The sequence below is a fragment of the Schistosoma mansoni genome, chromosome 4 (assembly GCF_000237925.1).
Source record: "Schistosoma mansoni strain Puerto Rico chromosome 4, complete genome".
NCBI lineage: Eukaryota > Metazoa > Platyhelminthes > Trematoda > Strigeidida > Schistosomatidae > Schistosoma > Schistosoma mansoni.
In genome coordinates, this window is record NC_031498.1 from 865,048 (window position 1) to 887,619 (window position 22,572).

Consider the following 22,572-nt stretch of genomic DNA (forward strand, 5'->3'; position numbering starts at 1 on the left):
AGATTGATAACTGAGTAATTAACAAGCTCAAAACGCGACTCAAGAAGAATCGGTAAATTGGCCTGTCCAGAATCTAAAATAAGGTATATGGGCTTAACATAGTAGCCGACACTACATAGTATTTAACACCAATTTACCAAAAACTTACTGTGTGAATACATACTTATGATATTATACGATTAAGTATTAATAACTAACAAATGTAACTAGTTTAGTAAGCTATGTATTTACACCTCAAAATGTGACCACATGTCATAGGTGACTGGTAGGAAAAAGTCAGTCTAATACGACAATCAGGTCCGAATTGATTAAGTTATTTCATACCGTGTATCTGACGTTACCATGTTTATGTCCAACACTTTTTTAAAACTCATAGCATAAGTACCTTTCTGTTCGGAAATGAACATACTGACAGATATTCGGTCTAAGATTTAGTCGAATTGGAAAATAGACGTTGTGATCTACAGATTATGATTAATATTGAGTTCTGTTGGATCTTATATTTTTAAAAATATGGACTACATATGGTGGACTAGATTTAATGTAATGAAGCTTGAGTTTATTAAGAGAAAATGTAAGTGATGAAATTAACTTTCTTTGGAGCTGACCACCTACAATCGGAAACTATCAATATTGGTTGAATGATGAATAACTCAACACTAATCTTATACACGCTGGCAATAAGAAATGTTGAATTTTAATTTAGATAGCCAGTAATACTTTTTTAATATATAACCTACAACACAGACTTCTTTTATAAATTTTAACATGCGAAAGTCATTTCTACGTAAAAAAAACCACTACACAACGTTAAAAAGGTAAATCGTATAAAGCAGATCACGTCTTGGAAAAAACGATACCAACTACATGCTGTGGACCAAAGGAGATTACACAAGATATACACATTTGTTTAGAATAAGTAGCTACAGTTACCAGTTTTGTATGCAAATAAATGAATTTCTAATCAACTTTGTTTGAATAGCCAGTCTTCATATCATTTACAACAATTAACTATTTTACGCTAGCAAACCAGTGGATTTATACAAAACCGATTTCAGTAATATAAACCCAGTAAAATTCATCAGAAATCCTTCTAATCCAACTGAAACCCGACTGAGCATATTGGTTTACCATAACAAACCATTTAGGTCTGTGTCATCATGACCTGATATGTCTAAAAATAACGTGCTAAAATTAAATAGAAATTGTTAGCGCGGAGTTATGACTAGTCGACTTCAACCACGCTGAGAGCAGAGTACCTACCGAGCCGTTTAAACCTGAAAATGTGAACCACCGGACAGAAACTCAGTGCTCGAAGATTAAATTTTTCCCTAAAAGAGTGGAAAATGTTAGAATTCGATTCCTGGTGAGGTGATCGGTGTATATTGCTGAAAATCTCGACGTTACTGAGAGACAACTGCCCATTACTTCTAACTTTTCGGTATCAGCCCGTGACAAAGATGTCTACAAACTTATCTACTCCTGAAGAAGCCCTGAGTTATTATCAGGAGGTATCCCTGTCAATTTAAAAGCAGACCGGGAAAAACGTATCAGAACTTGTTAGAATTAAACAATGATTTATATGGCTCATTGAAAATGAGAAGGTTGAGACGAAAAATGGATATCGTGCACGAAAAATAAATCAGACATTACATCTGAACAAATTGGTTTTCATGCATCTTATTTACATTGATCAATAGTCTAATTTGATTTAATTGAACAGGAAAGCACTCGATATCTGGTATATCAATAACTTACTGTACAGACATGTACAAGATCTTAAGACTAAACTACTCTAACCGATGAATCTCAATTTGCTACTTTCTAGCAAACAGATACAATAACAAGAGTGAGTTTGTAGAAACTTGGGTCTACTTTCCTTACCTGTCTATTACAAAGTTACTTTGTACGAGCATCCGTAGCACATATGCATTTTCGAAATATAGTCATAATTAACAAACTCTGCATGCAGGGTCTTCATGGTTTGAGTCGAAAAATGCGTTTACTGAATTGGACACATCAAAATCTATCATGAAGACTACAATCTAAGCTTCCTCATAATCAATCCTGAGAAATCAACAAATTACAAAGATATTAAGCAGTCGTAGGCTATTGGCAGGAAACCTGAGGAATATATAACCATTGAGCTATTCGGGTTGTGGCTGACCTCATGGAGGATTGAGATATATACGATGACTGATCGCTGAATAACATTAACGCTGTTTACTAAAAAGCTGCAAAGTCATCGACAGGACTTCACTGACACTGCAAACAAATAACACTGGTTACTGCTCAATGACCGATCAGTGTATTAGTGTTTGGAATCCTTTAGGACATATAAAACTCGACTCATGAAATATGAACTAAAAAGGAAACTTCCCAGAAAACCACAATGCCATAAATGACTACATATTTTCCAAATTTCTGTGTGATACTTTTTTTTAAATTAAGAGTATGTTTTTGCTCATAAATACCACTGGAAAATATTCAGGTTTTGCAATGGATTTCAGATAAATTTATTCCCTTTTTACCTCATTAGGGTGAACAGACTAATGAATTGTTTCGGGGTAGTTTGTCTAAAACAGTTTGATCGTAATAGCCAGTGCTCTAAAGAGCTGCTAAAGCCAACTTTCATAGCACGATGTGCAGAAATCGTATTCAAAAATATAGAAAACAAGAACCGGGAAGTTACTAGTATACTAACTAGGAAAATACACATGCATACTATTTGTGAAGCGTTGAACTGTTAAATGCAAGTAATATTGACTAGTTAAACTAGTTTATCAACAGATAACTTGATTTCGTCCAAGTGGTTCCCGTGAACAAAGTTCAAAGCGTTGGTAATTTGTGACTGGAAATTTTGTGCGATGCGAATCAAGTTCATTCTAAGTTTGAGAAATATCATTCGTTAAATAACCATCTCTTACAAATTTATTTCCTGTCTAAATAAGAAAACGTTACGTTGATTGCTTTTTGAATGTGAAGAATGACGGTGACTTAAACCAACACAAAATTGCATGCGCTCAGACGTTTTCCACTACTTCTTTTTCGTGGCCATCTCTAAATCACGAAGAGAATAAAAGGCGTTATTGAAAATAAATTACTTTCTTAACTCTTTTTTATTTCACATTAAGTGGTACTGACGGTGCAGGTAATCATTCATTTTTTTGTGTTCAAAAATTCTAGGTCCTCAACTGGGAAGAGCTGATTACCCCAAGAACGAGGTGAGGTTACACACAAATTGAATGTGACATTCTGGTTGAGGAAAACTAACTAAAACTCCATAAAATCAGTGAATAAAATGTCATCTAGGAGCTATCATGTTTCCCTATGATGCCCCTATCCACTGGTCTTTTTAGATTAATGTACTAAGCTCTTACTTTTGGATAGTTTGATAGTATCACTGGGCTGCGAATAAAAGTATGTTGCGATTCCTAAAATAATCATATTAGAAAAATTACTATGGAATCAGCGAGCTTGAGCAAAACCATCAAGAATTCTCAGCTGCATCTAACTAACCACAATACGAACCCCATTTAATGCAAGTGGATACTCATCTCGTTTTTCTGCTCTGGTGATGAAATCTCATTTAAAAATGAAATATCTATAACATCGCTTAGTTTTCAAAAACTAGTCATACTCTCAGAAACATTTCATTACATAAGAGAGAAACATCTAACGCTATTAATATACCAGTTTCCTAGCCTTACCAGAGGAATTTTAACAGCTTTCAGAACCATTTCAATCGCATCAATATTTTTACGTCCATTTTCACCTGTTGAACTAAGTATAGTGACTACAAAACAAACCTACCTGTAAGCTGCAGTAATGGACATTATTCAACTTGACCGATGGATGGAGAACCTATGTTTACATATCTAACATTTTCTGAAGCTACGAAATCCTACAGAACCTCTGACCTATGTATAGATAAAGCCCTAATATTGTGGACGTCTACAGTAAGCCGTTGCCCGGGCCGCCACAGTGAATTACGTCCACCTTAACCGTTAATCAGGTTACGAGTGTATTTTCACCGACGTTGCTTGAATTCACTAGAAATACTTGAGTAAAGTATGATTAAACGAAAACCTGCAGAGAAATGATAAACCTTTCGTACCAATGATCATGTACAAAAAAGGTTACTTCGCATTCCATAATTTGCACGTGGAAATCGGTGCTTAGTGTCTTATTTACCAAAAATTATCCTAAGTCTAGGAGGTAAATTTTCATAACATATCAACTACTTCAGGTCCAGTTGTGCATTTCCCAGTGTTGTTTCAATATGTAAAAAATTATTCTGATTTAAGACACGTGGTTTCTTTTGTGTGGGTTTGATAAGTATAGTAGTAATACATTCTAATAATACGTTAATAACAATGCTGTACTGCTTAAAATCGAAGGATTCTGTTTATTGATGTGGTAGTGTAAGATCCTAAAGGTTTATTGTTGTAAACAATAAGAAAGTATTGTGCATTAGCTAACTTAGTACATGATGTTAGAGATGATAACGAATGACTGAAGCTACAGGACTAGTTGCAGAGCACGGAAACATTTGCAAAAGGATTAAAACGAAGGTGGATGGACTACGACAATCACACCATAGTATCCAATAACGTCATGCTTAGCTAGTAAGTAGCTCAAAAACCGTTAGACCTATAGTCAACACATGTCAATTGAAAACAAAGTTATTCATGCGTCAAAGTGAATATAGGTACATACGTACCTAGTAATATAAACATCTATAGAAAGTAGTGTATATACATAAGCATTTCGCAGCAGTAATTCAGTGACATATTATTTAACGATTTTCAATAAAGAAGAACTTAACACGCAGTTTGTTTGCGAAAGTTAACAGTTATGCATGCATAGGGACTTGGCCAGATTCTGTCTTGTTGGCAGCAGTTGATGTTGGTTGTTGTATATCAGTGCGTGAACGTCGAAACAGAATGATATGTGGTTCTGGTTCATGGATCATATAATGCACCCAACCAGCTGACTGTTGAATTCCCAACTTTCGCCACTCTATTTCGGACATAAGATGATTTTTTGGCACCTGTTTCGCCAAATCTTTCGGTAGGTGGACGTGTCTGGAATTTTGAATAAGCAACTTTCTGACTATTTTAGGCTTACCTGTATTCATAGATGTCATCGTAATACTTTTCGGAGTAATATATATTTCGATTCATCTTGCCAATTTGAAAGGAGCGCGGTATCACTACAACTTTCAATTGATAATCTGTAGTCGACTAAACCACTTAAGAGGTGACCTATGGAAAATGACCTAGACGTTTCAGTTCTAAACTTTTGCCAGTGAGTGAACAGACTTTCAACATAGAGAATTTGTTTTTAAAACTTACAAGACTCGCATGAATAAGACATTCTTTCAGTACTGACACGTTTTTGAAGGAGGGCTTCCTATGGTGTGAGTATAATCATTCTTCTTCTGTTTTCAATAAGGATGTAGCAGCTAGTGTTTTTGAGCATCTTGTTATCCACCTTTTATGCCCCGACATCATAAGTAAGCATAGTTTTTTATGAACTTCATTTTAATCATTTAAACAACCTATGTATGTCTTCGGTGAACATGCTATCGCAGAACATGTTAGCTTGCTGAATAAAAATTGTGCTCTGATATGCAAAGCTCAACCACTCAGTGGAAAGAAAAGAGGTAGATATTGCACGCATATATAATAATGAGAAGCAGAAACGCTACAAATTGACTAGCACGGCCTATCCCGAATTAGTGTAGATCGGCAATGTACACAACGTTAACGCACCAGCCAAGTATATCGCCTCCAGAAATCATGGCCGTTTCTCTGTTTATTTCGTTAGTGGGCCTCACATAAAACAGAATAATTTTTATTAAAGAAATAATTAGAGTGCTGATTTTTGAGATATTTATATTTTTGTAACCAGTATCCGGGTTCTCTATTGTGGACACGTTCATAGCAGTCTTAAATGATATTACACTTGTCGAAATCTCCAGGATAATAATGGTTTTTGCTTAGTAAACCTTTAGTGGAAGTCTTACTGGCAAAATATTCGAAGCTATGTTTACTTATGATAGTTTTGCTTCGAACCATGTATTTATTCATAGGTGATTGGAATCTTCATTCTTGATATGATCCCTTTCTTTGTTCGCAGGTGAGTCTTAATAACCCATAGCTTAAATAGCCTATGAGTTCCATTATGCATAGTTAGCTCTTTAAAGTTAAATATCTGCCGATAGTATACTTGACTTTCATATTGCTAAATTTATTCACTATGATAGTAGTGTTTGATGAAGGTCAAGGAGCATATGATTTCTGTAGAATTAGTTAACAATCAAACTGACTGTGGCGTAACTAGCCGTCGCGATGCTTAAACTCGCAAATCATGCAGTACAAAAGCTAGAGATGCACGGAATGTTAAATGATATTTACTATATCTGCGAAGGTAGCGAGAATGACAGTCCCCATGTCATTCTGATTAGCTTCTTGATTGTGTTGAAATTACGAACGGAAGGTTATACACTTATCTAAGCTTGAACAAATGATTTCCTAGAAGAGTAAATTTTCTTCGCTGAATCCGCCTAATTTTTATCTAGTGACGCAATGTGTTACGTAAATTGAGTTTGTTTCCAGTCGTTCGTACAATCGCTTTGTACCCTATCCAAATTGTTGTATTAAAATGGATGTACTCACACTGTGAAGAAGTTTAGAATGTCATGAATATCCATAACTTTGTGACTTCACAGTCCGTAAAACACCTTCTCACCGAGGACCCCGAAATCACTAAAACCAGAATTTACGGGAGAAATGATTCAAAAATGAAGGGCGAGTTGAGATGTATTTAATCCAAGCTGACTTGAGGTTTTAAGAGATGTGCATCAGGCTGCACTCAAATATGGTCTGGTGGGCATGCTGGACTGAGCATCTCCAGATAAGGTATGTACAGTAAAAATAATGAAGTCATCATCGATGTTGGGGACTACTACATATATTAAAGACTTGTTTGCCGCTACAAAATTTCATCAAAACCAAGGAAGAATATTTTAAGCTGAATTACTAAAACACTGGAATGCAGCCTGACGCCTTTGAGAATTAGTTCCGATTCCACGTCCGAGTAAAGCGGTTGAGTATGCGTGGGATTAGTAACCAGATCTTCTGGGGAAACAACTTTCTATAGGCTTTCAACCAGAAAAAGGGTTTCGATCATTCAAAGTCAACCGTGAGAGTTGAAGAGTTATGACGTCCTTAGGTGAGCCTCGATAATCTTCGGAGTTTGTAAGGCCGATACCCTATCGGAAATCTAAAGTAACAGTTAATGTAGGTGCATGAAATATCTGAAAAACTCAGAAAATTCGGAGAGCCATTTGAATATAAGTGGAAATGAGATTCGACATGGGGCCTGTAGTGGCATTGGGCCCTAACCATACAACCCTCAAAGCTGAACACGAGACAACTGGGAAAACAGATATTCAACATTTAGCGCAGAGAAAAACCCGACAATGGAGAAGACCGGAAGAATTAATTCAATTGATCTGATGGCATGGTCCGGCCTTGCAGGCGTGATCATTCTCGTGTAGCCTATATAGTTCATTCAAATTAAATATATTGTTCCATCTTCAGTCTAAATGTGTTCTCCACCATATATTGGTAATTGTTACAATACGATGAGTCGATGAAGACAATTACTTGACTTCCACGTAAGATCTTACAGATTAGGCAGTTACATTATGAAAAATCTCCAATTTTAGAATTGTCTATTATTAGGATAGTACTAATAACGAAGTAGACAACAGTTATATAAACTTCTCTAACTTGTTCTCATTTGTTTGATACGTGGTTTCAGGGTTGTTGAAGATAACACGTGCTGAAGATCGGTGTTTCATTTTTAAAGCTGGGCGAGTTTATGTAGGTTAATACCTTAGAAACTGTTTTAGGAAGTTATAAGAGACAAGGAGTCTGTCACTACACTGTTTGCCCTGTAAATGTGTAGTATATCTGAAGTAAACTGCTAAATGTTGTCTAGTTATCGAGACTCTCGCGAGGAGTACTTGTCTGAAGACGAGCTTAGAGACATAAGAAGTCTGTGGTCTGTGAACAAAGTGAATTCTCGGTCTTCTTCGAAGTGTTGAAACTGCCTTACAACACAATACACGACTAGGAGTTCCTACCGAAAGTGATATACCTCGACTTGGCATCTAGCAACTGTCTCGAGAAGTACGTCACAAGTTGTCATTTATGGTAAAGCCATTGTTGTAAGACTCCTCCAATTGGCGTGTATGATGAGTCTACTGCAATACTAATGGGTGCTTCGGTGTCCTGGTGTATGAATGATGTTGCTTTGGCGATACGTTCTTTAAATGTGGAAGACGCCTTTATCGCAATGCCGTCCAAACTTATGAGATCTGTATTTCCACGAAATTAGTTTGTTAAGGGTCTCGTGGGAAACGCTCAATCTGGTACGAACCTTCGGTGGAAACTTCCTAGGCTGTCGAACGCACGTAGTTGGTCAGTTCTGGGCAATCCAGAATGGCCGCCACTTTGTTTTTCAGAGTGCGGATGCCTTAACCTTCAATAGTGTGTGTGATAAAACTTAGAGGGTCTGTTCCCATTTGACATTTCAGAATGGTTACAGTAATGCCATGGTTACGTAGTCATTCGAAAACAAGGTCCACACGCTGGAGATGAGGTTCCTTGTTCGGACTTGCGATCAGTCATCAACATACTCATGTATGAAGTAGAGACCCAGAAAACAACCATCAGTGAGTCTCATGAAAGTCTGTATAGGTTTTCTTTAACCGAAAGGCATGCGTGAAAATTCGTAGAGTCCAAAAGGAGGTATAACAACGGTTTTGGGAATGTCGCCAGCTGCCATGGGAATTTGGTTATACACGTTAACCAAATCGATTTTTGAAGACAACAGCTGAATCTTTCTAGATAGCTGTCGAACCGTGAGCGAGAGGCAACGGGTAACAATCAAGAGTGGTTTTCGTATTCAGTAAACATAGTCATCATTTCGGCGCCAATCTTTGCTGCTTTTTGAAGATTGTATGCAAGAGAGATGTCCATGCGCTGTTTGATGACCGAATGAATCCCAAAACTATCATGCAATTGAATTCTTTTTTAGTCAACCTTAGCTTTTCGAGAGCTCATCGACGCACTTTCGAGAATACAGGCGGTCCTGTAGTCTTGATGTGATATGTGACGTTTCTGGGTACATACGGTAGAGTCGTGTTTGGTATAGTTTGGGGTACTTGTCTAGAATCGGTTGATAGAATGGATCGATTATATAATTCACAATGGCTGGGGATAACATACAGCCAAATAAAGATATTACACAACCAGATAAATTAGTATTTCCGTTTACTAACCTCCGTTTGCGCGTGCCATTAAGTAGCCTGTAAATGGCATCGAGTCGCTATTGACTATGATCAACAGTACAGGAAGATTGCGTGCCAAATATCGACCTTGATCCCTGCGCAGGCCAAAAACCAGAAGACTGTTAATGGTTGAAATAAGATATATTTGTTGGCGATATCGTGGTATCGAAAGAATACCGAGACGTGTCAAAGTTTACAAGCCAAACTGCCCAGCATAAGCAAGTTCGTGTAAGGTCACAGGCAACGGAAGGAAAAGTGTCTTTTGTACGGTCAAACAAACAAGTACAATAAAATAATCACTGGTATAATTGGTCATAATAATTGTTTCCATTATACCAATCCTGTCCTCGTCACAAAAGTAGGGCACTACACGCCTGTGGTTTTGTAACAGGTCCATGCTCATGATCGGAATGGAAACTTCTGCAGCAACGAAAATCTAATGAACGGGTTTACGTAACCCCTACGTTAAGATGAACATAACTCTTACCACATGTGGCAATCAGTTTCCCATTTTCTGCCTGTAAGTTGAAACTTGATTCGTATAGTCGTTCTTTTGTATTTTCTGGAAGAATGCTAAACTCTACGCCGGTGTCGACCAAGTAGCGAACTCTCACCATCACATTAGTGATGTATGACAGACGGCTATGTTCGTCGGCTACGGTTGTTGTAAACGAGTACCGGCTGGGACGTTTCATAAAAGAATTTTCGTATCGATTGGTTTGGAGCCCGAAAAACTGCAGAATTTTCTGAAATTTCGACATGACTTACCATAAGTATTATAGTACCGGCCTTTCTTTCACTCAATAAACCTCGGCGTTGGGAGTTCCGGTGGTCTCCATAATCCGGTCGGAAGATACAGTCAGTTTGTCCACAGCGTTATTTTGAAGCACTGTCTGCACCTGTTGGGAAGCTTGGACAACAAAGGCTATTTAAAAAGACTCTCGTCAAAGGTACGTTGACCAATGACCTCTGGCATACATAGCAACAATTCTGTTGCTGAGCCATTTTGTAGTTCGATGTTGCGGAATATCTAATTTAGCATTTGTCTATCAGTCAGGTCTCAACGTCCAGGGAAAGGTTTTTTTAAATTTTCGTAAGGTTAAGACCCATAACCAGCGAACATACTTGGTGTGACGCACCTGTTGAAATCGTGAGGGGAATCGCACACGCCGGCCTGTCACGCCGTGCTCGTGGAAGTCAGCTTCTATGTAGCAGAACCAGGTTTCGATATTATTGGACCGAAATGGCATTAGCTGAAATGAGAGAGGCAAAAGAGTCTTAATCTTGACTAACTTGGGAGTCCGTTCCATTATGATAAATATAAAGTACGACGATGAACAAGAAAAAATATCCGAAAACATGAAGAAAATATCACAACGTGTAAAAATAAAAATTAGAAAAATAATAAATAGTGTTTCAGCGACGAACAGACTTCAGAGTTTATGAGTTGGTGCACCGGATCACATCGGTCTCACCAACGAAGATGCCACAAGCATTCAAAGTCTGACAACACCTTCACTAATAACACTTTTATAATCAAAGTGTGCCAACCCTGTCAAGTTAGAAGGGAAGTTCGAAGTTATATTTGAAAGGTTATCTATATCTCTAGAAGCGTTTCATCTAAGTTGAATAACGGTCGTAGTGGATGCGTAGGACAGCGTACTTACCTGTGATCTGGTGTGGATCCGGGACCGAGCGCCCTCAGGCAGGTGTGACCAGTAAGACTAATGCGATCGGCACCAAACGTTGAAGAATTACAGAACTATATATTTTAGGGATTTATTTACTGCTACACAACAAACATGAAGTTTTTAGGCGTCCTGTCAGCTGTTTCTGCACTACAAAGAGAGAATTGCTTATAGTGTTTGAATAGATTGTTACTTACTTGGCCGGGAAAATAGTTGGTAAACATGGCGGATCTCGTTAACAGACAGAGGACAGATATCCTAGTCAATGATAAGTACAGACTTATGCGAAAAATTGGTTCGGGGTCATTTGGAGATATATACCTGGGGGTCAATCAACTGACGGGTGAGGTAAGTCCACACTTTTTGCGAGCGGTATCTGTATTTGGTATCATCTTGTGTCTCAATGTTGGGTTAGTGATAACTGGGGTTCTTGGTAATGATATGAATGTTTTCTCTTTTCCTATCAGGAAGTTGCAGTCAAGATGGAAAATATATACGCTAAACATCCACAGCTTCAGTTCGAACACAAGGTTTACCGGCTGCTTGCAGGTGCAATTGGTATACCTCAAGCGAGGTGAGTTGTTATTAAGCTATTGTAATTGTTAAGATGGTACGGCACTTGCCGAACATACTGGGTTCTGGTGATGGACCTTCTAGGTCCCAGTTTAGAAGACTTATTCACCTTTTGTTGCCGACGGTTCACACTGAAAACTGTATTAATGCTTGCTGATCAAATGCTTGCACGGATTGAAAATGTTCATAATAAAAGTTTAATTCATCGAGATATTAAACCTGACAACTTCCTCATGGGAATCGGACGCCATTGCAACAAGGTGTATATGATTGATTTTGGCCTAGCCAAACGCTACAGAGATGTGCGTACAGGACGTCACATCAGTTATAGGTAATTGGGGTTCATTTCTCTTACCTCCCACAGAGAAGACAAAAACCTTACTGGAACAGCAAGATATGCTAGTATTAATGCACACTTGGGCATAGAGCAATCTCGTCGAGACGATCTGGAGTCTCTAGGCTACGTTTTGATGTATTTTAATCGTGGATCTTTGCCTTGGCAAGGTTTACGGGTAGGTACCTCAAATTGTCACCTATGTAATACGTATTTAACCTATTTCTGTTGCTTAATAGGGGTAACATTATTGTTTAATCTTTCCGTATATATTGTACATATGAGCTAACTGATCTGCCTCGTGTCATTAAACTGAGTTAATATTTTTACAGCTCATCAGCCTTAAAGGCACGGCTTTACATTTCACATTGTTTGTCTGGTTAGTCCTGACATTCCCTATAGTTTTGTGAACCTTATTTAGACTCAAGCTACCGTATTGATCCTAGTCAAAATCTGTTGAGTTATAGTAGCCGACACGTCAGGTATTGTCATATCATTCGGTCCTAATATAACGTCATGAGCGTAGTATGTGTAACAAAGGATAGCTTTTCTCAGGACAGTGTCAATGAATTTTCCTACGGTTTGATAATTGGCTTAATTTCTCTTCAAACAAATGCATATGCAGCCTTCGGTATAATCGTCGAAAGATTGGGAATGAATCATGTATGGTCTGACGGATGGTTTAAGGGATTTGATAGCCCCCAACTGGCTGAGGGTGGCATGAGCCAGAAAAGAAACAGGAATTAAAAAGTCAGTTGTAAGCGAGACAATCTCGGAAAAAGAGGAGACTCTCAGCTCGGACGTTTAGAACGATGGTCGGAACACTTTAGAGAACAGTTTAGCTGACCTTCGGCTATTCGACAGTTGCCCACCACTCCCAAACAGTATGAATGGAACATTAAAGTAGGTCCCCTACTCTAGCTGAAGTTCAAAAGGTTATAGCTAATCTGAAATGAGGAAGGGCAGTTGGTTCAAATGAATTGGCTTCAGAGGTATTTAAATATGGTGGTCCAATTTTAGCGATTAGGTTAACTAATATTTTGGCTAAAATCTGGGAATTGGACGTAATCCCATCTGATTGATCGCAATCACTAATTGTCCCAATATATAAGAAAGCATCAAAATCATCCTGTGGTAACCATAGAGGGATTAGTTTGACTATTATAGCATCTAAAATACTTACCTCAATAATCATCGGGCAAGAAAAACAGGCTGGCTTCAGAATATGTAGCTTGTGGTTGTATCGACTACATATTCGCTATTCGTCAGGTTTCAGAACACAGACATGTTTATCGGCGTCCGATAATGATAGTTTTTCTTGACTTGAAAGCAGCATTTGACTCTGTAGACCGAGAGGTTCTGTGGCAATGTCTGTCATTGAAAGGTGTACCTCAGAGGTACATAAACCTTATGAAGGCTCGTTACTTGAACATTACCAGTCGAGTGAGAGCTTATGGCGGACTGTCATCTGATTTTACAACCTCAAGTTGTGTCCGACAAGACTGTCCATTATCTCCATTTTTGTTCAACTTGATCATAGACCTACTGCTAGAAATAACATTCGTCAACTGAATTTTCGGGAATTAATCTCCAACCAGGAGGTCCACTTATCGACTTAGTATGCTCAGATAACAGTGCTGTTTGGTAAAGACTGACAGAATGCAGAGTTGTTTGTTAGCACTGTGTAAAAATGCCAAGTAGTTTGAGATATGTTCCTCCCACTCTAAATGTAAATTGTTGCTCCAGGAGTAAACTGCGTCAATACCTGAACTAAGGATAGGGAGTGAAGTAGTCGAACGCGTCGACAACTTCACTTGTCTTGAAAGTCTGATCAGCCCTAATGGGTTAATATCTGACAAAATCTCAGCACAGATTCAGAAAGCTCGTTTGGCTTTTGCCAATTTACGTCACCTATGGCGAAAGCGAGATATCCGTCTATCAATTAAGGGACAAGTATACTGCGCAGCAGTTCGCTCCGATCTATTTTACGGCTGCGAAACGTGGCCAGTAAGGGTAGAAGATACACGTAAGTTACTAGTATTTGATCACAAATGTCTTAGAAATATTGCTCGCATCTTCTGGGATCACCGGGTAAGTAATAGTGAGGTTAGATACAGGGTATTAGGGAATGATGGTAAATCAGTTGGTGAGGTTGTGAATCTTCATCATCTGAGATGGTTTGACCACGTGTTACGTATGCCTGAACGCTGATTACCACGACGCGCTGTTGACTAGTGTTGGGGATGGTTGGAAGAAAGTAAGGGGCTGTCAAACCAAAACGTGGCATCAGTGCTTAAAATTACTAACTTCTAGTCATATTGGCAGATGCAGACTACTTGGTTGGGGTCCGCGTGACTATCGTAACCAATGGTTGGATACTCAAGGTGACATGGCTCAGAATCGATCACAATGGCGTAGGTGTATACACTCTCCGTTTTCCCTTAAACTATAAGATTAAAATTGTTTCATATCATTCTTTCTCGCTGTACTATATCCTTATTTACAATCTTTCCTTTATATATTGCCACCATTAAACTAACTACCATGGATTCGGTGTTGATCTTGTGTTGATGAGGTATGGCAACTTAAACCGATGGATATATGTGCCTGGTTCTACGTTGTGGGTGACTGACTTTACTAAACGGCTATATCGTCTTTGTAAATTCCTAAACTTTAAAATCTAGGATGTTCATAAGTAACTAGAGTGCATTATTCTGGAGCTACCTTCATGATGAAGAGCATTAACTAATTTAAGGGGATCAATAAGTGTCTTCAAACTATGTACTATAAGCGATGTCATAATAAGATAAATTCCGGAGTTCTCTGGTCTTAGCATCGCGTATAAATAGTTCGATATTGACCGCATTTCTAGCATTCCGAGAATTCCATTATTCATGAGTATTGTTACGTCTTGTATTGTTATCCATATGCTCAATCTTTCTTACCATCAGTGATATCCCAATTTTAGTTTTTATCTTCATAGTTTCATTTCACCTGGTGTAGCAGCTTGAACTGGGTGCGTTCGTCTCGGTTTCTACGTTTTATATGACTGACTCGGCAGTGGTATGACGTGAATTGCGCAGTGAAGACTAGATAGATGTCATTATTATCTGTAAGTCTATTCAGGGTTAGCAGAACAGGTCACCTCGGTTTTCTATAAACAAACTTGCATATGTCAAAAACTAGGTGATTCACCTAAAGATAATCCTAATACTATTTCCAGTACACCTGTTATATATTGCACTTAATTGCCACTTGATATGGAATTTATCTGCATAAATAGGACTTCTAGGATTTCAAAAGTCAGAGATACAAATTTTTAATTTATAGTCTTAAAATGCATCAAGCTTGTTTTATTATAAACAGGTGGTAAGTCTTCTCATCAGTAGTGTTTTTAGGAGTCTCATAATTTGCAGTGGGTTGCTAGTAGCCGAATAAGTGGGGACGTGCTTCTTACTCTTTAGTTTATTAGTTTCTAATTTTATATATAATGATAAAACCGTAATTACCTTTGTCTTAGTCTAAACCAACCTTTCAATTAAGTAAGGACTACCATTTTGTGTAAAGAACCGTCGAATATCTGGTGTTATCACTTGAAGTAACCTCTCTAAGTTTGCACTTCTATGACCAGTTGTTCTGCTATCACAAAAAATGGATTTCTCGTGATGCGAAATTCTGGAAATATGCGCTTGAAAGCAACTTCATCTATTGGTTTCCTTATACCAAGCTTACGTAGATAACACGTATAAAACCAAACTGCCAGTCTCTCACTCATGAGATTCTAAAGAATCCCACTATAAGAATTATTAATTTCTGTGTAAGTTCGATACATTTATTCACTGGATGTAGTTTTTAATGGTAACCTATAAATAGAAATCATCACATTTCTACTTTTTACTTTCAGGCGACCACAAAACGTCAAAAATACGAAAGAATTAGCGAGAAAAAGATGTCAACACCTGTTGAAGTGTTATGCAAAGGTTATCCCGCCGAATTTCAGATGTATCTGAACTACTGTAGAGGGTTGCGATTCGATGAGACACCTGACTATATGTATCTTCGCCAGTTATTCCGTATTTTATTTAGAACAATGAGTCATCAGTTCGATTACGTTTTCGATTGGACTATACTTAAACAAAGAGGTCCTGCTGGTACTTCATCTACACTTAATGAGGACACTGGTAACCGTATACAAGCTCTTCCAAATTCTCCTGGTACAAGTGCTGCCCCCGAAGGTGAGGCTAATGTAGAACACTCTGGCAACGCCACCGCTGGAAGCACTCAGGTTCCTTTTGGCAGAACAGGATAGATTTCAGCGTTATTCTTGCTTTAGTTAAGTCGAACACCTCTTACATACATCAACCTTTACTGATTTTGAGCGGCCAATTTTAATCTTTCTGACTCAAATCTAACATTTTAGGGTGTTTGGGCATTAATTCTTTCTAACCGTTCATGTCTTTCTACTTATTTACTTAATTCTAAAAACAATGTATCAAACGTTTATGCTCACAATTATTGTTAAGATAACTTTGAATTTCTTGTGGTTATATTTGTTATATGGCTATTTCAAAGCTCGATAATGAGAAACAAATGTTTCCGCATTAAATTTTAGGTTTTATTGTAGCACTGTACATACAAGACATGTCTTTAATTAATTGCTTTATTGTTCATATATATATATATATATATATATATATAAAGTTTTATACTTTCTGCAAGGCTTTACGAGATAGATGTTACTGTCTGGTTGTTAGTGTGGTATCAGACTGCATACTTTTTTCGACAATCATTTTTGGCCATTTTTAAATCAGGGCTCATTAGAGTTGTCATTGCAACAAAGTAGTTGTTTTTATTGATTATTGCAACTAAGGTTTCAGCGTATGTTAATTTGTTATCAGCTGTATGTTATTTGTGAACTTCTTGCAGATCATTACTGATATTTGATGACTTCTCCAGTGTTTGCCGTCTGTAACCTACAATATTTGTAAAATATAAACTTTCAGTTTTTACTAATCTTCATGTTTTGTGTTCTATAAAAAAGAAACGATTAACATTAAGGATCTATGATTACGCCCAAAAATTGGTTACAGTGAACCGCAATGCGTGACCAATATGAAGGCGAGATCTGTATCCATTGAAAGCATTCTAAGGTTTTATGTACTAATTAGTTACTCAATTATTGTGTTATACTATCTCACTAATCCATATCCATTCATATTTTAAGTGCCTAATCTTTTCTACCACTAGTACTGTTGCTACTTCGACTACTCTGGAATTCTCCTCAATTGTTTTATCTCGCTTTTAATATTACGCGGCAACTGGAACCAGTATACATACTTCGGCTTGTGCGCTCCATATAACGGATTATCCTTTAGAACGACGTGGCACTTTAGCACATTCTCATTCGTGCGTGATGTCTTTGACCTGATCACTTGCTGAAATACCTGAAATAACTACGAAACATTGGTTTCATTATCGCTATCCTGGTATGGTTTGTGGAGCTGCCGGTTAAGGCGGCTACGGATATCTATGAAAACGATCACTCAGTGTACGAATGATGATAAAGATTGTGCTTGCTTTGTTTGATTTTAAGCCAGTTACTTCACATAAATCTGGATAATTTGTGACATCTACCATGTTCAACAACGTATTTTTAAATTAATAACAACCAAAAATTCTATTCAAGTAATCGGCATTGGTTAAACCCAATGATTTGCAGCTGTTAGTTAATTGGTAACGCGCATGTGTGACTCTTACTTGATAGTATGTACAGGACTGTGAAATTGTTAAGCTGTCAACGTTAATGTCCGCAACATTATAGGGAACTGCTGACGAACAACTTGGTTGGAGTATGATAATGATCTTATTTTATCAGACGAGGTATTAAGCTTTTGAGTAATTCAAGTTTTTAATGAGGGAAGTTTGATGATAAACGTTCGCGAAATCCACGCCAAATGTTTGAAGTCGGTTGAAAATATCTTGGCCTATATTAGTGCTGGATGTCTGTTCACAGTCATCAAGCAACCTAACAGCAACAGCGACGATAAGCTTCTTAAGAGTAGTATTGAGGCGGGTCATTCGATACTTAGTAAATTCACTTGAAGAACAGACAGTACATGCCTCTGAATAACAGTATAAGCATGTAAGTGTAATTACTTTTGTGGTATCTCCAGTCAAATTTTAAAACTGGTATGTGAAGCACTAGATAATTTCAGCAATTACTAGAGCACCCTTGAGCATTTTAAGACCTTTGGTATGGGAGATCTGCATTGGCAATTAAGTCTTGGAAATACCTGACATGTATACTACTGTTTCCAGAAATAATATGATCAATTTGTGGATAATCAAGTCCTCTGTAAGTGTCTGGTGTCAGTTCCGAGTTATATGTGGAGACTCAGAGCTTTATCTACATGTAGTGGACGGCTGCGACACTGATTTAATATTGAGCGGCCTCATATCCAGAGGATTTTTCGTTATAAATCAGGGGTAACTTTTTAAGTTTGCTGCTGCTACTTGGCTTAACGAACATTTCATTTGTTATTCGTCTATAAATGTTAGAGCTATTGCCAAACAATCAGACATTGTTACGGCCTGAATAATTCACTTATATGAAGTGACCTAGTAAAGTACTTGAATTTTCTCATGAACCTCAAATTACGTATCTCCATAGGTCTCACATGGATTTCATATCTTGGAAACTGTACTTGGTCAACTTTCTAAGTGCACTCACTTAAGCAGGTTATATTAATCAAACTGAATTTACAGTTGATCTTCAAAATTGCACTACTTGGTGTGTTTGTAGCCCAATTATAAACTCTTCAATCTTCTGATCATTTAAATTCGTTAGTATGTGATGTGAAGAGCGAAACAAGAAGCCTTAACAAACTACGGAAGCTATTTTTGGGGTACGTTATTTCATTTAATTCAAAGCTTGTAAAACTAACATTTAATTTTTATCCGTCTATTCTACAGATCATAAGCTTTCGTTTGATGTATGATTCACTGCCATAGCCTTTTCTGTTCCAAAGCTATTGTAATTTAGACGTGACCTTTTGTACTCTATTTTCTACGCTACATAATTGTATTTTCCTAATTATTGTACGTTGTGGTCAGGTTAGTTATCTATTTATTCATGTATCTTTTTACACTAATCGGAATTGGAATAAAGCGAGTAGTGTTCCAGTTGTCTTGTATTCTCTCTCGCGCGCGCTTGTTAGCTAATCAGAGATAGAATAGTTTTCGTCTCTCTACCCCCACTACGAACTCACGCATAGTAGCCTCAATGTTGAGCCAGTAAGCCTATCGCGTCAAGGTCTTAATCTACATTAGACAAGTTATCGTCGGCACGAAAGTGGGTAGACAGATCAAGGACGTAACAGTATGTGTAACTTTTTGAACGTAGTGAAATTACTTATGGATCTTTTAGATTTTAATAAGTTAATGAAATAAATTTTTCGGAAATTATTAAGTTTCTCATTAGATTGTAAGTATATATTCCAATCAAAAGAGTACAATGATTTTTTTTCGACGCGATATATCATTCAGTATGCTGAAGTTCATATTTGAATCAAGGACACCTAATAGGCAATTTTTTAAGCCACAATAACCTCGTTATATCATAGTGACTCATCTTTCGGGGTTAACGCTATTGTAGAGTCCTTGCCTTAAAAAAACCGGTAGTTGATATCCAAATTATTCTGGTCGCTAGTAAGTGATATGACATATTAACGCGAAATTATCCGGTTACAGCGTTCAATGACCAGATAAAAAGACAACTATTTGTAGATCCGACAAAACTTATTAAGACATTTTCTAGACAATTGAACAATCAGTGATTAGAATAAAACTTATAATAGTCGGAATGTGTCTAAAAATTAACTGAGTTCGATGCCTATTGATGTAGTGAATGTGAATTGCTAAGAAGTCCATCAGTGCTTGAAGTCACTAACTTCTAGTCTGAGCCATGTTGGCAGATGCAGACTGTTATGATTTGACCTAGGCTGTAGCCAATTGTTATGACTTGACCAAGGTCGTCGCTGATTCGTTATGACCTTACGAATTTAACAAGGACGTAATTCGCGTAAATTATCCACCAATAGAATACGACTTCTACGACCTTCACACTGTGACAATGACGTTCGATTAGTATGAGTAATCTAGCGTCCTTATTGGTCCTTATCCGCCCAACCCGTCCACTTGAGTCCAAAACACCAATATCAGCCTCGGCAATACGAATCGTTTATTTCAAGCATACTTTGTTTATATATCAGACAGACAGGCCACATCATACCATAAAATAGAAAATAATATTTGTACAAAATCAAGCCAAACGTGGCTGGAAGCGTGGGAGACAGTACTCAATAAACCGAGTATAATTTAGGAACAATAAATCATATAATAATAATCAATAGGTCAAAATGAAGCTAGTAATAAGATGAATATAGATATAGATAATCCAGTTACTGAATAGTTATACCATAGGAATATAAATAGATTAATAGTCTAATAAGAGGTCCCGTAAGTTATCAGTACTTACTTTTTCCTAGTATATAACACCTCCCCTTTTTTGAAGCATCATGGATAATAGCGATCCTTGGGATTTATTTTTATACGATTAGGTTTCCGTCTGATGCGCTGCGACCGCCTTGGGAGTGTTGTACACATCTTCTTTTTATTCAGGTCCTTTTTAATTCCTTTATCCGACTCGGTTAATATATATAATGGTACATCATGCTTTCTATCACTTCCTATCTCCCACTCCTGTCTGGTCGGCTGTATCTGGTTTGCATGTCGTACCCATATCTTTTGTCCAACTTTCACTTCATAAATAACTTTCCCTTTTCTTCGGACTATGATGCCAAATTTCCAGGTTGGCTTTACTCCCTGGAAATCTCTTGCCATTACTGCTTGTCCCACATTAAACCTTCTGGGTAAGGCACCATGCCTTTTTTTGAATTGCAGTCCCATTCGTTTATTCTTGCAGAGACTGATTTCAGGTTTTGGCTTCATTTGCTCCATAGGTATTCTAATCTTTCTCCCAAAAATTACTTCTGCCGGGCTTTCTTGATTTGTTGCTGGGTTGGGGGTCGCGCGGTAGCTTAGTGCAAATCGTTGAATTCTATCTTCTATTTCTCCTTCCCCTTCGGCTTTCTTAGTTACATGAACCATGGGTAGATCTCTAGGACTATTTGTGCACTTCGTCATGCATATTTCACTCAATGGAAGATCCCATAGGTTTAGTTTATCTATCCAATCTATTCCAATAAGGTCTAAGTCATGCCTGTTCGTTAAATAGCAATTTCCTGTGAAGTAGTTATCTCGAAATTCAACAGAGCATTTTATAATTCCAACAAGCTTTAATATATCTCCGGATGCATTTCGTGCAGTATGCTCAGTAGGTAATACTTGTGGACAACCAATTAAATTCCATGTTCGTTTAGAGATCAATGTGATATCTGACGCTGTATCCAATTGTAATCGGACATGAACACCATTAACCACTAATTCCACATACCTTCTTTTATCTGCCATACTTAGAGCTCGTGTAGAATATATACTGTTAATATATTTGTTTTGAAACTGGTGAGGACGCTTCGTCGGCTTTGATCTCAAATTTTCTCTAGTCCGGCAAACTGATTCTTTATGACCAAGTTTATTGCACACCGTGCATCTATGATTTCTAAATCTGCAAAATCTTGAGAAGTGCCACGCGCCGCAGTACCAACATTTCGTTGAAGGTTTAGGAATTTTTGTGTGATATTTATAACTTTCGGCACTTTTTTGTCGTTGACTCGTCTTAACAGCATAGACAGAATGATTAGATGGTGCAGCACTTTTGGTTTCTAACATAGCCGAATCCTGTTTCAAGTTTATTAATCGTTGACACTCACCAGTAACAGTTTGTAGCGTCATTTCTTCGTCATGTTCCATACGAGATAATAACTTCATGCGAACATCAGCATCGCTGGGAGAATTCAGACCAGAGATAAATAATAAGCATTTAAATTGATCACTGGTTAACACATTTAATTTAAATCGTTCCGCTTGTAAATTTACTCTTCCGGCATACGTAGTATAATCCTCATCAGCTTCTCTAGTCAGTTGTAGACAATTATACCGGATACGAAATAGAGACATCTGTTCACAGAACATTTTATTTAAAATGTTAACAGTTTCATCGAAACTAATCTCTCGTGGATGTTTAGGCAGGATATGGTTTTTATACTTCTGATGTTCATTAGGACCAAGCTTCTGTAAGAGCAACCGGACTCTCTTTGTGTCCTCCATAGCAGCAAATTCTACTCGAAAAATATCTTCAATTCTGCCAAACCAGGCTTCAAAAGTGTGACCGCTGTCTGCATCGAAAATAAATTCTGGAATTGGATTAAGATATGACTCTATGCTTTTATGTTCTGGAATATCTTGCTGAATAGACATTTTTGCCAAAAGTGCTTCCATGAGTTGTTGTTGAGAAGCTAACATCTGCTGCTGCTGCTGTATTATTAACTGCAACTGTTCTTGAGAAATTGACATTTTTTTTTTTTTTTTTTTAAAATGTGAATAATAATAATAAATCCAAAAAAAACACCGGCGAATATTATGGATTATTT

The 22,572-nt window shown here is 37.5% G+C and overlaps 2 protein-coding genes across 2 annotated transcripts; one reads left to right on the top strand and one right to left on the bottom strand.

Moving 5' to 3' along the window:
* Positions 1-4,675: 4,675 nt before the first annotated feature.
* Smp_158910 (cyclin-dependent kinases regulatory subunit or 60S ribosome subunit biogenesis protein nip7-related) lies at positions 4,676-5,216 on the bottom strand. The gene is made up of 2 exons (XM_018796484.1): positions 5,131-5,216; positions 4,676-5,087 (listed from the first exon to the last, which is right to left on the bottom strand). Exons 1-2 carry the CDS (start codon positions 5,184-5,186, stop codon positions 4,856-4,858), a joined length of 288 nt encoding a protein of 95 aa, XP_018651622.1. The 5' UTR covers positions 5,187-5,216; the 3' UTR covers positions 4,676-4,855.
* A 6,043-nt stretch (positions 5,217-11,259) lies between these two features.
* Smp_067810 (protein kinase) lies at positions 11,260-16,975 on the top strand. The gene is made up of 5 exons (XM_018796485.1): positions 11,260-11,403; positions 11,523-11,629; positions 11,663-11,959; positions 11,993-12,140; positions 15,867-16,975. The coding sequence occupies exons 1-5, from the start codon at positions 11,278-11,280 to the stop codon at positions 16,269-16,271; spliced, it is 1,083 nt and encodes a 360-aa protein (XP_018651623.1). The 5' UTR covers positions 11,260-11,277; the 3' UTR covers positions 16,272-16,975.
* The last annotated feature ends 5,597 nt before the right edge of the window (positions 16,976-22,572 follow it).

What these genes read in the sequence shown, in the direction of transcription:
- Smp_158910 (XM_018796484.1), bottom strand. Translation starts at nt 5,186, where the DNA reads ATGAATCGAAATATATATTACTCCGAAAAGTATTACGATGACATCTAT. An exon ending in GATGACATCTATGAATACAG is followed by an intron (nt 5,088 to 5,130) that starts GTAAGCCTAAAA and finishes TCAAAATTCCAG; the next exon opens with ACACGTCCACCTACCGAAAG.
- Smp_067810 (XM_018796485.1), top strand. Translation starts at nt 11,278, where the DNA reads ATGGCGGATCTCGTTAACAGACAGAGGACAGATATCCTAGTCAATGAT. An exon ending in TCAATCAACTGACGGGTGAG is followed by an intron (nt 11,404 to 11,522) that starts GTAAGTCCACAC and finishes TTTTCCTATCAG; the next exon opens with GAAGTTGCAGTCAAGATGGA. An exon ending in ATTGGTATACCTCAAGCGAG is followed by an intron (nt 11,630 to 11,662) that starts GTGAGTTGTTAT and finishes GTAATTGTTAAG; the next exon opens with ATGGTACGGCACTTGCCGAA.